The 13,954-nt window shown below is 32.5% G+C and overlaps 2 protein-coding genes across 2 annotated transcripts; both read left to right on the forward strand.

The window, feature by feature from the left end:
* The first annotated feature begins 1,417 nt into the window (after positions 1–1,417).
* Positions 1,418–3,671, forward strand: LOC132554978 (uncharacterized). Its single transcript, XM_060219306.1, has 4 exons — positions 1,418–1,542; positions 2,167–2,345; positions 2,648–2,783; positions 3,425–3,671. The coding sequence occupies exons 1-4, from the start codon at positions 1,418–1,420 to the stop codon at positions 3,669–3,671; spliced, it is 687 nt and encodes a 228-aa protein (XP_060075289.1).
* A 3,030-nt stretch (positions 3,672–6,701) lies between these two features.
* Positions 6,702–13,646, forward strand: LOC132555001 (thymidine kinase 2, mitochondrial-like). Its single transcript, XM_060219330.1, has 10 exons — positions 6,702–6,843; positions 7,291–7,331; positions 7,733–7,807; positions 8,191–8,244; positions 8,755–8,844; positions 9,101–9,177; positions 9,513–9,601; positions 9,806–9,885; positions 10,165–10,245; positions 10,583–13,646. The coding sequence occupies exons 1-10, from the start codon at positions 6,702–6,704 to the stop codon at positions 10,697–10,699; spliced, it is 846 nt and encodes a 281-aa protein (XP_060075313.1). The 3' UTR covers positions 10,700–13,646.
* The last annotated feature ends 308 nt before the right edge of the window (positions 13,647–13,954 follow it).

Below are 13,954 nucleotides of genomic sequence, written 5' to 3' on the forward strand. Positions count from 1 at the left end.
TAAAAACTTCAGTGTTAAAGGTAGTCTGCAATAAATAACATAGAGAGGATCCGAATTTTAATATCTACATCAATATAATACCTGGAAAACTGATTTATCGTTATAACCCAACTATCAACCGTAATAACGTAGAACATTGGTATTATCTAATAATGAATATAATCATCAAAACACAAATTAGATTAAACTAAGGCTACATATACATAGAAAGTAGAGAAACACGAATGCTCCTGAAATGTTAAGTCAATTGATGCATATCAGAACGTCACTTTTCCAAATGAGAATTGGGTATACAACAATGGAACCAACATGTATATTGACGAGCATCAAAGATGTCCAACTTCACGTCGCACAAGGAAGTACAATATTTCCAAATTAGATCATTATCGCGACTATAAAACTTCCCCCGTCATTATCATCATCAGCCTGCATCTCTCGAAACCAAGTGTTGTGACTTTTCAGAATCCGATATATCGCATGAAAATCGTAATATTGTGAAGCAGTTGAATATCGACAAATAAACACTATAAATTAGGGATTCAAGTTTGTTGCTATCCAGAAAATGAAAATGAACACTAGGGAAATTGAAATCATGGCGCTTATCTGTTGGTTTGGTTGTAGAAAAAAGTGAGGTAAGTGGGTACTGCTGAAGCGTCTGTCGTGCCCCTGATTTTCAGTTATGGATGGTATCCACGATTGGTCAACATATATGTAGTTCATAAATTTCTTTTTACTTAAAGACATCATCAATAAAGCTGAAAGTGAAATTGAATGTCTATGTGACCTTTCGGTTGTCACCGCTTTAAATAGAAATACATGTACTCCATTTATCATTATCAATTTAATACAGACCCGGATCCAGAATTGCGGGTTAGTGGGGATGCACATTTTTGTATTGTGCCCAACACCTCCCTTTATTTCCAGCTTTTCTGTGTTAAGTTTACATACTTTATATATTGTATAATCGTTCTAGCTTCGACATATAATCACGAATTTCATTACACATAGGACGGAAAACGAAAATATAAAGTATAATGTTATGCCCTGATTTTTTGGCGAAAACAAATAATTACTATACATGTAATGTCCTCAATTCAGTTATTCCTGTGTGACTTGAAAAGCCGTATATTACATAAAACTTCTACTCTGAGGTGTGATGATAGGATTTCATTTTATTATCCTGCAAATTTTTGTAATACATCCGTTTCATGACAGGTGCGATAACACGAGGCCAATATCTACGTAAATATATATACATATAAAGAGCTTATATATAAGGTCTTTATATGTTTATGTGTCTCGTATTTCATGTACATACGTTCGGTCGTTATCGGACGTTTTTGATTAAATCTTCACTTTGATAGCCGATTAGGAGATAACACACGTCTAAATCAACTCCTGTCGTCTGCTCTTCAACATGGCGGTCGTCAGAGTGGAATATACAGAGGATGGATTTGCCATCATCACGATGCAGAACGGTGAAAACAGACTAAATCAAATCTATGTAAACGAAATGACGCAAATTCTGGACGACATTGAAAGGTCAGTAGGAAACGTGTCGCGTGATTTATCAAAATGAAATAGAAGGGTCAGTATGTAGGACGACGGGTACTTGCCACGTGTGCTGATACACCTGAAATCCTAAGGTCGGTCAGTTCGCCTGACACTGGTTTGTCTATGGGAGTACATGACTTGACATAATCAAGATTCATCTTCAGTTCAGTGTCGTGACTAATATACTTCATTGTAAATTATATACCACTTTTTAAAACGTTTCAAGGTGGCCATTTTATCATTGAAATGACCAATTTTATGTTACATCTATAACATCAATTACAGTCTATATCTGCATACGAGGATAAAAAATGTTCAGCACTAAAGTTTAAGATTTTTAAAATGTCCACCAAAACATAATTTGATCCATTCGTAAAGCATTAATTCTTCCTATTTGAAGACACAATAGCAGTTAGGCCTAGACAATATGGTAATAGTGCAAATGCATTGAAGAGCAGAAAATAACGCCGAATGCATTGCTACGACGGAAACGGAGCCAACATTGTTTGAATAAAATGTGACACTTCGTACAATTAGATACACTGTATTCAATGAAGAGAAACGTACGGCAAATGTTAATCAAATTAAATTGCCCTCGATGAAATGTTTCAGAAATAAAGATGTGAAGGCAGTAATCACTACAGGAGAAGGGAAGTTTTTCAGTAATGGCCTTGACCTCGAGTGGATGAAATCTAACACAGAGGATGTAGTGAACGCCTTCAGATACGGGTTGCATGCGTTACAGTGGCGCCTGGTGCACTTCCCACTTCCAACGGTGGCTTTATTAAATGGTAAGCAAAACCAATCCATATGTAATGCGATTTTTTTTTCAAAGTCGTGATTCCAACGTATTGTCTGCACACTGCAGTTGTAAATATACATGTACTGGCAAATAATTTGTTTTTGTGGATGTTTCATTTTCGTCAATTTCGTGGGAACTTTTAGTGCACGAAATAGATGTCAGAAAATAATAATCCTTTAAAGACACAATTGTTATTATTTTATATATACTGTTTTGTTAATTTGAAAATCATGAATTTTGAATCTCACGAAAATAAGCTTTAAGTATAAATAATTGTATTCGATTCTGTAGGACACGCATTTGCTGGTGGGGCGTTTATTGCAATAGCACATGACTATCGCGTCATGAACTCAAAAAGAGGCTGGATTAGTTGGAATGAAATACTCGTAAATCTCCAGTTAAATCAGGCTTCGTTAGAGTTACTAAGGTAAGTACTCGTATACATGACATTTTACTTCATTCATAAGGATTCCCGGAAGTGTGGAGGAAAAGTCTTCCTGTGCATGTTTTTAACTATTGAAGTTCCGTTTATCTGAAATGCTTGACATTTCCCTCAAACAAACTGTCGTATAAGTCAGCATTCATTAAGTATATTTCATACAAAGTTAATGTTAATTGACTATACCTATATTTGGAATATCATTTCAGACAAAAAAAACCCAATTCAAATCTCTTCTCAGTTCCTGATGTCATCAGAGATCAGTTATTTTTCAGACTTTAGAACTTTAGTCGGATTTCTTCTCTGTTCTCAAAAAGCTTAAACATTTAATGGCTTGATTTGTGTTTAACCATTTGATTTTTTGTCGTATGTTTTAAAAACAATTATTAAAAGCAAATGAAAACTTAACTTAATTAAAATATACGTGATTGAATTACTTGTTAAACAAAAATGTATCGGCTCGTCAAATATTGTACATTTTGCAGTATGAATTAAAAGTGTTCACGCTGTAGTACCAACATAGATACAAGTACAGCGAACATGTCTTTGAAGACTTCTGTCATTATACATGTATGCAGAGTAAACGTAAGCCACAGAAATCAGTGTAACGCATTCCATTGTACTTATAGACAGAAAATCTCCCGTATGGATGCCTTGAGAGAAGCTGTCTTGTTTGCCAAAAGAATAACTGCCACCAGAGCTGTCGAGCTAGGGATAGTAGACGCGGCTGTCGAACCACAGAACCTTCTCAAAGAGGCCAAACGCATAGCACTTCAGGCACTAGGACCAAACGGGATTGACAGCAGCATGCTTCAAACTATGAAGAAAGACTTATTCCAACAGCCCAATATTGACAAAGTCAATGCTAAACTTTAATTACTGGTCTTTTGTGCTTGCTATTATTATTGAGATGATGTCGGATTGTCGTTGTGTGTTTACTAGGTAGACATTTAATCAGAGTGCATGATGCTGAGCATAATGGCATGTCAATTCAAATTTAAGGTTCCCTTGAGATTTTGTCATTACTGATCCTTCTCAATTATCAAAACGTTCATCTTATCAGGTGTATGTTTTGTATGAGTCGAAATTTTATATTATCAAATGAAACGGTTTGAGTGAGTCGAAAATTATCAAATAAAGGTTTGAGAGGGACCAAATTGATCAAATAAAGGTTTGAGAGGGTCCAAATTTATCAAGTAAAGGTTTAAGTGGGGCGAAATGAAATCTTGTCCAATGAGGTTTAGACTATGTCGAAATTAATTTATTTTGTTATTAAATATTCATTGATATACACGTCATACATACATATTAAGATAAACATGTTCTAGAGATCGTAAATATTCATGTATGCAGTCATCATCCTAATCAAAAATGCATATCAAATTATCTGCTGTAATATACGGCAAAGTTTGAATAAATGAATCTATTATCGTCAGAATTACACGTGCAGAGGGTTTATACAGTGGAAATATTCGATTTAAACGAAGGAAAAGGCGTAAGATCTGAAAAAGAAACGACTGCTTTAGATACCAACTGCTAGTTTTGATCAAAAGCAAAATTCTATCACAACGGTTTACCATTAAGGCGAGTTGGTCTAAGTGTATCATGGATACTCCTAAAATGTAACATTAGAAAAATCTGTGAAAAAGTGTGTCACGCTTGATAATTTTATAAATGTGTCAGATGATAATATTCAGATACATTTTAACACCGGAAGTACAAGATAAAACTTAAGTTATCTGGACAATTATTTACGCAGTTTTATGTTATTGTTTTCTTCTTTTTCAGTTATCTCGTGATTTGTGTCCTTAATTGACTTAGTATAAGTATTTGGTACTTCGTGTATACATATTAAATGTAATAGATTAAGATAAATATGCATAGCTTTTTATTTTATTTTTTACCCCTCTAAAATGTGGTCAAGGCCCTGGAAACTACTTTGATAGGCCTTACTACCAGCCTATTAATCCAAATGATTCTATCATCTATCCACGAGGTAATTTTAAAGAGTTCTGTAACCTAATGGTCACTACTGTATCACGGGGAGGGTAGATTATAATTATTAACATATCGTAAATTGGTGCGTAACAACAATCTAACTCGTTGATTTCTTCATGGACTTTTCTCTAGATAAATATACAGGTTATGATAGAGATATCTCCAAACAGAAAACATTATTTGTATAATTTAAATAGATATTATACAATGTGTGAAATGTATCTTAAAAGAAAAAAATATTTTATTGGAAAAGATAGGAATTTTGAAATGACATAAGATTGAGACATACGCCGGGGAAAAGAAATCGGATGCAAGACTGAAGAAAATAACTTTTTCTAATTGTTTGATGCAACAAATTGGAGGAGAAACTTCAATTCACAAAAGACAAACAAGGCACCCTGAGTCGTCCATTTTGATGTCTAAGCCATTTAACACAGAGTTTTTCAATGGTTTTCTGTCCACGTGAAAAAGACGAATAAGATTTTGGTAACAGTTAAAATTTCAAAAAGCATTATAGATGACTGTGTGATTAAACAGCGAGATATTCTGGACAATCTAACATACACCCAATGTGTTTCATATGGAGTCGAAACCTAACCAATTACAAACATGACTATCGATGTTTAAAAGAACAATGTACGCTAATTATCAAATACCAGAGTGCCAGGTATCACTTAATCATAATTGTCAGATCCAACTACGGTCAGTATCTGTCTGACCAGTTCGCTTATCATTTGAGTTACACAGTCGGACTCCCGAATCGCCGTTCTGTAGTTACGAGTATCAATCTATATCGTACCGAATTACAAGCTCATCATACCAAACACGTTTGACGTCTTGCTGTTGGCTAAGTTTGAACACTTGGGTCTGCATTTTAAATGCTGTTTGTTTAATTATTCTTATTTATTTACCAATTTCAAACAATTTGATGCATTCACCAGTCGACAAAAAACCCGAAGATAAGTCACGTCACGCTGTCCCTAACAGATAGGAGAAACGAATGATATTTAAATATAGTCTGAACATACGGTGCCTATGGTGCTGTGAATATTACTTCATCATCAGAGTTCCAATCCATAATTTGATATCCTTTGGTATAACATTTCTACCACAGGACGACATCGCGGAAATGGAAAATTAATCAAGTTTATATATTTACAATCAACTTTAAAATATATGGTTCTGGAACGTGCCTATCTTTGGAAAAGTGATTAGATTAGTAAAAAAAAAAAATCAACTTCTTACCTACTTTGTACTTGACATTGGCTAAGATTCAGATAAGCACGGTGCGTTTTTTTTTATTTATTTATTTGTATGCACAACGGTCCGTACATTGGCAAAATAGATCTCGCCAAGACTGGACATCAAGAAATCTATATTAAGTTTCATTCACGTTATGGAAAGGTTGAAATAGTTTCCCCCTTGGGAAAAACATATATGTAGGTACGGAAGAATCACATTTTATACCAGCTCGGAAGGTTTATGCGTTTAACTACAAGCAATTCAAAGTTCTTTTCAGTTTAACGTGACACAGAATGATGAACATAAGCTATTTTCTCACGAAAAGTTTAATAAAACGTAATGCATTTTAAAACTTATCGTTACAAAGTTGGCTGTAGCTCCGATTTACATGCATTAGCTTAACTTTCAAATGGTTTCATGTCAATTTCAAAAATGAAATTGTTAAATGGAACTTGAACCGGTGCTTACTTTTTTTTATTTAACAAGCCTATAACATCAATCGGAACACAACAACATGTCACAACAGGATAATTTGCCCTCTGTTTTGATACTGCCATTGCATTCAAGCGCTCGAAAGATGAAGATAGTGTCGCCCTCATTTCTTTAAATAAACGATCACTGATTGGTCAATAGCGGAATCACCATTTGTTTAGGAACCATTAAAGCATGTGTGCCCAGCTTTCGAAGGGCTTTGTCAGCACTCTGTTAGTAAATGTGCGGAAGGCATTTCCTCAGATGAGATCAGTAACAGTATCCACCATGGGAAAAACAAAATGCAAGATTCAGAAATTGTCTCCGACACTATATGGTAAGAAATTTTCACAACTGCGAAAACCGCGCGGATTTTGCTGATGCAGTTGTTTACATAATATTACGATAAATACATATGTATATATACTTTATATAGGCATTTACTGCTAATATAAAACGAAACATACATACCCAGTAGCTTCAGATTCCGACTAGGCCTATATATACAACCCATGTGATTACAATCCAGGCTTCATTTTGCTTTTAATCATTAAAGAAAGGTTGAACATTAGGCAGGAAATTATCCATTCAGACGAGTTTCGGGTCTAAGGGAGGTAGAATAGGTCGAGTCAGGTTTTGTTCGTCAATGCATATTATCATTGTTGTCTTGTCACGAAATGGGACTTGTTTATTTGGTAAACAGATTTAATGAGGAAGAGATACTGAAATTTTAGATATTTTTTTGTCGCCTTCTGTCACTGAATTTTTTATTCTTTTTTTACAGGTACAGCCCTCCATTCCACTACCTCTGACAAGCCTTTAACAGTAAGTACAGTTGTAATAAAATGGAAATTGGCATGGCTTTTATTGAAAGATCTCTTAAGTTTGTACTGAAACACAGCCAAAGCTTTGCTTAAATTATTTGGAAGATATATATTGAGCTATAGACGTATGTGAAAAAAAGTTGTTGTAAGTCTGGACATAAGCTCAGGACAGGCAAATTTATGAAGCTCATCTCGGAGTTTTGTCTTTTGATCGCCATGGCTCGTAAAAATAAAAAGTCTTCTGAGACTTTCTTCACTAAATCTCATAAAATGAAAACTCATGTAAGATGCCTTATTCATGAGTTTTAATTTTTATCACAATTAACTTCACATCGATGAAAAATAAATTTTGTAAATTAAGTTTACTATGAATAACAAGTCTTTTTTTATCTGTTCATTTAGGTTTGTGTTGAAGGAAACATTGCCAGTGGGAAGACAACATTTTTAGAACATTTTAAGAAATATTCAAATGTTGAGGTAAATGTCAAAATTACACAAAACAATGTACAAACAGTTGTATTGAAAGATTGAGTTTAAAGTAAAGTGATTGGAAGATAATTCCTAGGAATATGTCAAAAGTAGTCTGTCTTCTTGTGTTTAAATTGTTATTTCAATTTAATTTGAATTGTCTGAAACGATTGCTGTCGTATATATTATTGTACCTACATCATGATTTACCTGGATACATTTTACTTCTGGATCATATGGTGTATAATATTATGTATTTTATATGTGATAATTGAATATATATTTCAGTTTTAGATTTTCTTTGTCCATGTGAAACTAAAATTGTAGGAAGTCTGCAATGATTTTGGATTCAGATGATGAAATTTGTTGTTGACTTAATTTATTATGTTTAGGTGTATGAAGAACCAGTTAAAAAATGGAGGAATGTCGAGGGACACAATGTTTTGGTAAAGTTTATTTACAAGTGTGTTCTGGTATAATGCATACCTATGACCAATTACCAAAGTGTTTGTTAGGCATATATATTTATATTCACCATTGATAATGATAATGTTAGTTAGAATGTTGAATTCAAGGGCAAGTTAATTCATGGATTTGATGTGGAATTAAAAGTCCTTCATGATAATTTTGATTTCTTTTGGTACCAAATCATATTTATCTTGCTTTCAGCCATGGTAGTTTTCATTTTAATGTGATTAGTGATAACATAAAAAAATGTTTAAATATATTAAAAATCTGGTTAACTTAGAGAATTTAAACAGATTGTTAGAGAAAATCGATACTGGCAATTGAAATAATTGAAACTATTTTTCACTGGAAATAGAATAGAACATAATTTTGATTAAGAAAAATCATTTTAATGTATTAATGTAAATATATCTTAACTTATTTATTCTGTTAATTTTTGTTGTGTCTCAAAGTTTAGATCACACATTTTTGGAAATATGTATTTGCAGGCAAAAATGTATGAAGATCCAAATCGATGGTCACTGACATTACAAACCTATATCCAGTTAACAATGCTTGACAGACATGTCCAAGTACCAGTAAGTATTGAATGGTATACTTGACCTGAAGATGAAATTCAGATAAGTTAAAATAATTCACACTTCTCAACATAAAGTTCAGAAACATATGATTATTTCACTGAGTTAACTCCCTTGCATTTCAAGAGTTTGGTGTTTGTAAAAATGAAACATGTTCCGATGGATTTCCACATTATAATGATGCAAAGAAATAAAAAATATACTTTTGATTTTGAGGTTAACAGCTTCATTGTGATTTTTTTGTTGTTTTTCAAAGGAGGATCGGCAAGTGAAATTAATGGAAAGGTCCATTCACAGTGCAAGGTATTGCTTTGTGGAAAACCTGTACAAAAGGTACTTATCTACCATATATTCTTATTACAACATAATAGTCTTACAGAATCTCATCGGATAAAGAAGTTAGTTTGAAGTTGTTGTAAAATAAACAATTTTTTTTCTTTTCATAAGAAACAATTCAAAATGTTTGCATTGTGTCTCGATTACCTTGAACAATTTTAAAAGACCCTCATAGCTTTTATATTGTCATGATCTAATCTATTGTGTAAGAAGATATTGTTCTCTTTATCAAATTTTGACTGTGCTGCATTTATGTTATTGTATGATAACCATATTCATAATACGATAATTGATGGTGTTGTTAAAGTTTCTTTCCCGTGTTTGTGTTTCAGTGGTAAGATGACCGACATGGAATATGTTGTTCTGATAGAATGGTTTCATTGGATAAGACAACATCATGATTTGAATGTTGATTTAATAGGTATGTATGTTCAGTGTTTAACTACTAGACCAGCTATTGAAATTTTCATGGTCACAAAAATGTTTATTGTTAACAATCTTCTGTAACCTATCTAACAGTGCAGTTTGCATCTGATATGTGTTGGGAAATGTTTACACTTGTGATAGGTGCAGGTTGATTTTATGAAATTAAAACAATGTATTGTCATGTTATGTCTCCTTTCAGTTTACCTCCAAACAAGACCAGAGACAGTTTATGAAAGAATAAGAAAAAGATGCAGACAAGAAGAGACTACCATTCCAATCGTAACACAAACTAAATTACTGACATTATGATAAATCTGGCTTGAGTTTTGTTTTTCCTTATTTGGTAACAACCAATGCTTGCTTAATTTCTGAAAAAATGTTTGTATTTTTAAAATGAAATGTTTATTTTCTAGATAATAAAAAATTACTTTATGAAAATAATGTTCAATCTGCAAAAGTAAATTATTTATTTCTTAAAACATTTCTATTTTCGAGAGTTATATATTTAAATTTAATCACGATCATGAGAGGCACTCAGTTGATACACTTATTTTACAGGAATACCTATGTTCATTACATGACTTGCATGAAGACTGGCTTGTAGAGAGATCAAAGTTTCCGACAGATTGTCCGGTATTGGTCAGTATCTCTACTGATGATCTTCTTGTTGTGAATTTTACAGGAGATGAGCAGGACTTGACATGTACACAATAAATAGTGGAAACATAAAAGATTTTATATGTACTCTTGAATCACACACTTAATTGGTTGAAAGCGTCGTCTGGATCTGAACTTTATTAAAATTAACTGTAATAATGTGCTATTCTATATCTGTATATATCATCCCTGTCTTGATTTGTGATGACTAACTTTTATGATGAATCCGTTTCATTCAAGTAAAATTTGTTATTTGTACGCGAAAGTTTACTGTACATGTGCTAGCAGCATTTCCTTATTAGTGATTTGTATTTTCCAGGTGATTGATGCTAACTTAGAGACAGAGGAAATGATTAAAATCTATGAGGAAAAAAGTCCAGAAATATTGTTCCAACAACCAGAACCTTTACAACTGGAATCTGCATTAGGTAGCTGATGTGACCTTGTATAGGCAAATCTTCTCTACTATTGCTGGAAAATAGAAAACTGGAGGCGATGTCTCTTTACTACCTTGGTAAAGGTGAAAACCGGAGCATATGCTGGATTTCATCGTAGGAAAAGCTCACTAGTTTGCTAGTCAAGCCTTGACTGAAATGAAATATTGTAGCCCTCTGCTATAGAGGGGTTTGAATCCAGCATTCCATAAGCAGGTAAATGACAGGAAATGTGAGATCTGAGTAGATCATTTATCAATCTACTGCTTCAGGTTTGACAGAAATCTCAGTGTTGCTTGATTTTCTGGTCCATTTAAGAAGTAGGGCAATCAGTAGGAAAGTTTTATATGGATGAATCTCTGATGAAATTCTAAGAATTTTGTTGATATGGTAGCAGGGAACACTTACTTGATAAAATGAACTTGGGGACCCAGAATTGACAGCTTGATGTATCAATTCTTTCATGTTACCTGAATCAGTACAAAGGGCTTAATGTTGTTTTAGGGGACACTGCTTAACCTGATACTTCACGATTCAAATTCAAATGCTAGAAAGATAATTTTCCAAAGGATGTTTTTGTATAGGAAAATCTGATCACAAAATTGAAATATCAGAAATATTTGGAAAAGGATTTTTTGTTACCAGAAATTCTGATAACAAAATGCATTGTCTGAAAAAGTTGGAAAGAATCTTTTCTGAAAATTTTCATTTGCATCTAATGTTTTAAGTGATAGTCCTTTAAGATGTTCACTTCAAACAGTGCTTAAAAATCTTGTAGTAGCAATATCTACTGTAAAATTCTCCAGTAAAATCGTTATTTCCATGGTGCTTTATTTTCATATTTTTCATAGTTTTTTAGTTTCATAAAAATACAGATATTTAGTTCCTTTTTTACGTATGTTTTTAGGATACAAATTTAATATTTCTGCCATGTTTGTTTTAAACTCTCGTAAAATTAAGGTTATCTATACTATTATTATTATTTAGATACTATTTACACATATTCGCATTTGAAATGATATTCTGTATATGTTCTTAGAAATCAAGGAAACCAGTGTAAAACATGGGATGATGTTTTCTTGTCCACAACCCTCAGATAGTTTTGATGTGACATTCAGTGTCTGTCTTTTAATTATGTTTGTATTTTAAAAGGTGAGGAGAGTAAAATTAAAGTTAAATTAAAACAGGCGTATTTTCATTGTGCATGAAAGGAATTAGTTGCTATTGTGAGAAAATGTCCTGTAGATGTTTTTGATAAATCATTTGTTTCATGAATCACATGTTTGAAGACATGGGACTATTTAAAGTTACTAGGGTACTTGCATTGAGGGCATTGTGGATATAACGCTGAAGTTAAATATCTTGTTTCAGTTGTATTATAATGTCATATGTACATTTAAACGAGAGTAAACATTGAATATTGTGTATAATTTGTTGTGTACGCTGTAGTTTATTGTTAAAATCCTGTTTCATTAAGCATCCAATCTGCCATTTAATATCTTATTCTACTATTGAAATGTCCTCTACCTTTAATCCAATTTAAGCAGATATTTACTGCATAATTTTCTTCAAAAATGAATGAAAAAGATCATATGTAGGTCATTCTAGGGCTAAAAATTTTGCAATGTCTCGATGTACCTTGATTATGTCTAAAGGGAATTTTTGCACAATTTTTGCCCTTAATTAACAAGCTAATTTGGCTGGTTCGAGTAAAAGGTAATAATGGGATTTTGATAATCTACTCAGTAACATATTATTGTTTTAATGAAAGTTGTGAGAATCCATTTATCATAGAATTTTATCAAATTCGTTACTTTATTTACAGTCCAAATTAAGCAGATATTTACTGCATAATTTTCTTCAAAAATGAATGAAAAAGATCATATGTAGGTCATTCTAGGGCTAAAAATTTTGCAATGTCTCGACGTACCTTGATTATGTCTAAAGGGAATTTTTGCACAATTTTTGCCCTTAATTAACAAGCTAATTTGGCTGGTTCGAGTAAAAGTTAATAATGGGATTTTGATAATCTACTCAGTAACATATTATTGTGTTTTAATGAAAGTTGTGAGAATCCATTTATCATAGAATTTTATCAAATTCGTTACTTTATTTACAGTCCAAATTAAGCAGATATTTACTGCATAATTTTCTTCAAAAATGAATGAAAAAGATCATATGTAGGTCATTCTAGGGCTAAAAATTTTGCAATGTCTCGACGTACCTTGATCATGTCTAAAGGGAATTTTTGCACAATTTTTGCCCTTAATTAACAAGCTAATTTGGCTGGTTCGAGTAAAAGGTAATAATGGGATTTTGATAATCTACTCAGTAACATATTATTGTGTTTTAATGAAAGTTGTGAGAATCCATTTATCATAGAATTTTATCAAATTCGTTACTTTATTTACAGTCCAAATTAAGCAGATATTTACTGCATAATTTTCTTCAAAAATGAATGAAAAAGATCATATGTAGGTCATTCTAGGGCTAAAAATTTTGCAATGTCTCGACGTACCTTGATTATGTCTAAAGGGAATTTTTGCACAATTTTTGCCCTCAATTAACAAGCTAATATGGCTGGTTCGAGTAAAAGTTAATAATGGGATTTTGATAATCTACTCAGCAACATATTATTGTGTTTTAATGAAAGTTGTGATAATCCATTTATCATAGACTTTTATCAAATTCGTTACTTTATTTACATTTTGTTAACTGCCTATTAAAAGTTGGATGTCTATGGTTATTGGATCTGAAGGGTATTTATCAGGTCTTATCTTCATCTGCATATGTATAAGATGTACTCTTGTTCACCTAGCTGCTTGATTACCATGTCTGTAGCATATGTAAGAAGTATTTTATTTGTGATTTAGTTACAATTATTTTTTGTATACCGGGTATATTTATATGTATGTATTTGTCAGAAATAAAAAAAATATGAAACATGATGCCAAAGAGATCTTGGTGCCTACCATTGTTTTATCATCATTTGTTTTTAAAAGTTGGATTTTTCCTTCATTTCTTTCCCCCCCCACCCCCTTTTTTTTTTTGCACTTCATGAAATAGCATGTAAACGAAATTTGAAAATTTCTCTCTAAGAAATACCAGTAATAATCTTCAACTGTGAAAACCAAGATGGTTGACTGTCAGATGTTTTTTCATCTGATACTTAGAAATAGCAGTAACAAACTTGCATTGTCAAAATCCAAGACGGCTGCCTGACTGTCATTTTTCTTTTTAGTCCCAAAATGAAAAGG

The sequence above is a fragment of the Ylistrum balloti genome, unplaced genomic scaffold, assembly GCF_031769215.1.
Source record: "Ylistrum balloti isolate Yb309-2 unplaced genomic scaffold, AGI_CSIRO_Ybal_v1 Utg370450, whole genome shotgun sequence".
In the NCBI taxonomy this organism is placed as follows: domain Eukaryota; kingdom Metazoa; phylum Mollusca; class Bivalvia; order Pectinida; family Pectinidae; genus Ylistrum; species Ylistrum balloti.

What these genes read in the sequence shown, in the direction of transcription:
- LOC132554978 (XM_060219306.1), top strand. Translation starts at nt 1,418, where the DNA reads ATGGCGGTCGTCAGAGTGGAATATACAGAGGATGGATTTGCCATCATC. An exon ending in ATTCTGGACGACATTGAAAG is followed by an intron (nt 1,543 to 2,166) that starts GTCAGTAGGAAA and finishes GAAATGTTTCAG; the next exon opens with AAATAAAGATGTGAAGGCAG. An exon ending in GCTTCGTTAGAGTTACTAAG is followed by an intron (nt 2,784 to 3,424) that starts GTAAGTACTCGT and finishes TTGTACTTATAG; the next exon opens with ACAGAAAATCTCCCGTATGG.
- LOC132555001 (XM_060219330.1), top strand. Translation starts at nt 6,702, where the DNA reads ATGTGTGCCCAGCTTTCGAAGGGCTTTGTCAGCACTCTGTTAGTAAAT. An exon ending in CCTCTGACAAGCCTTTAACA is followed by an intron (nt 7,332 to 7,732) that starts GTAAGTACAGTT and finishes CTGTTCATTTAG; the next exon opens with GTTTGTGTTGAAGGAAACAT. An exon ending in TCGAGGGACACAATGTTTTG is followed by an intron (nt 8,245 to 8,754) that starts GTAAAGTTTATT and finishes ATGTATTTGCAG; the next exon opens with GCAAAAATGTATGAAGATCC.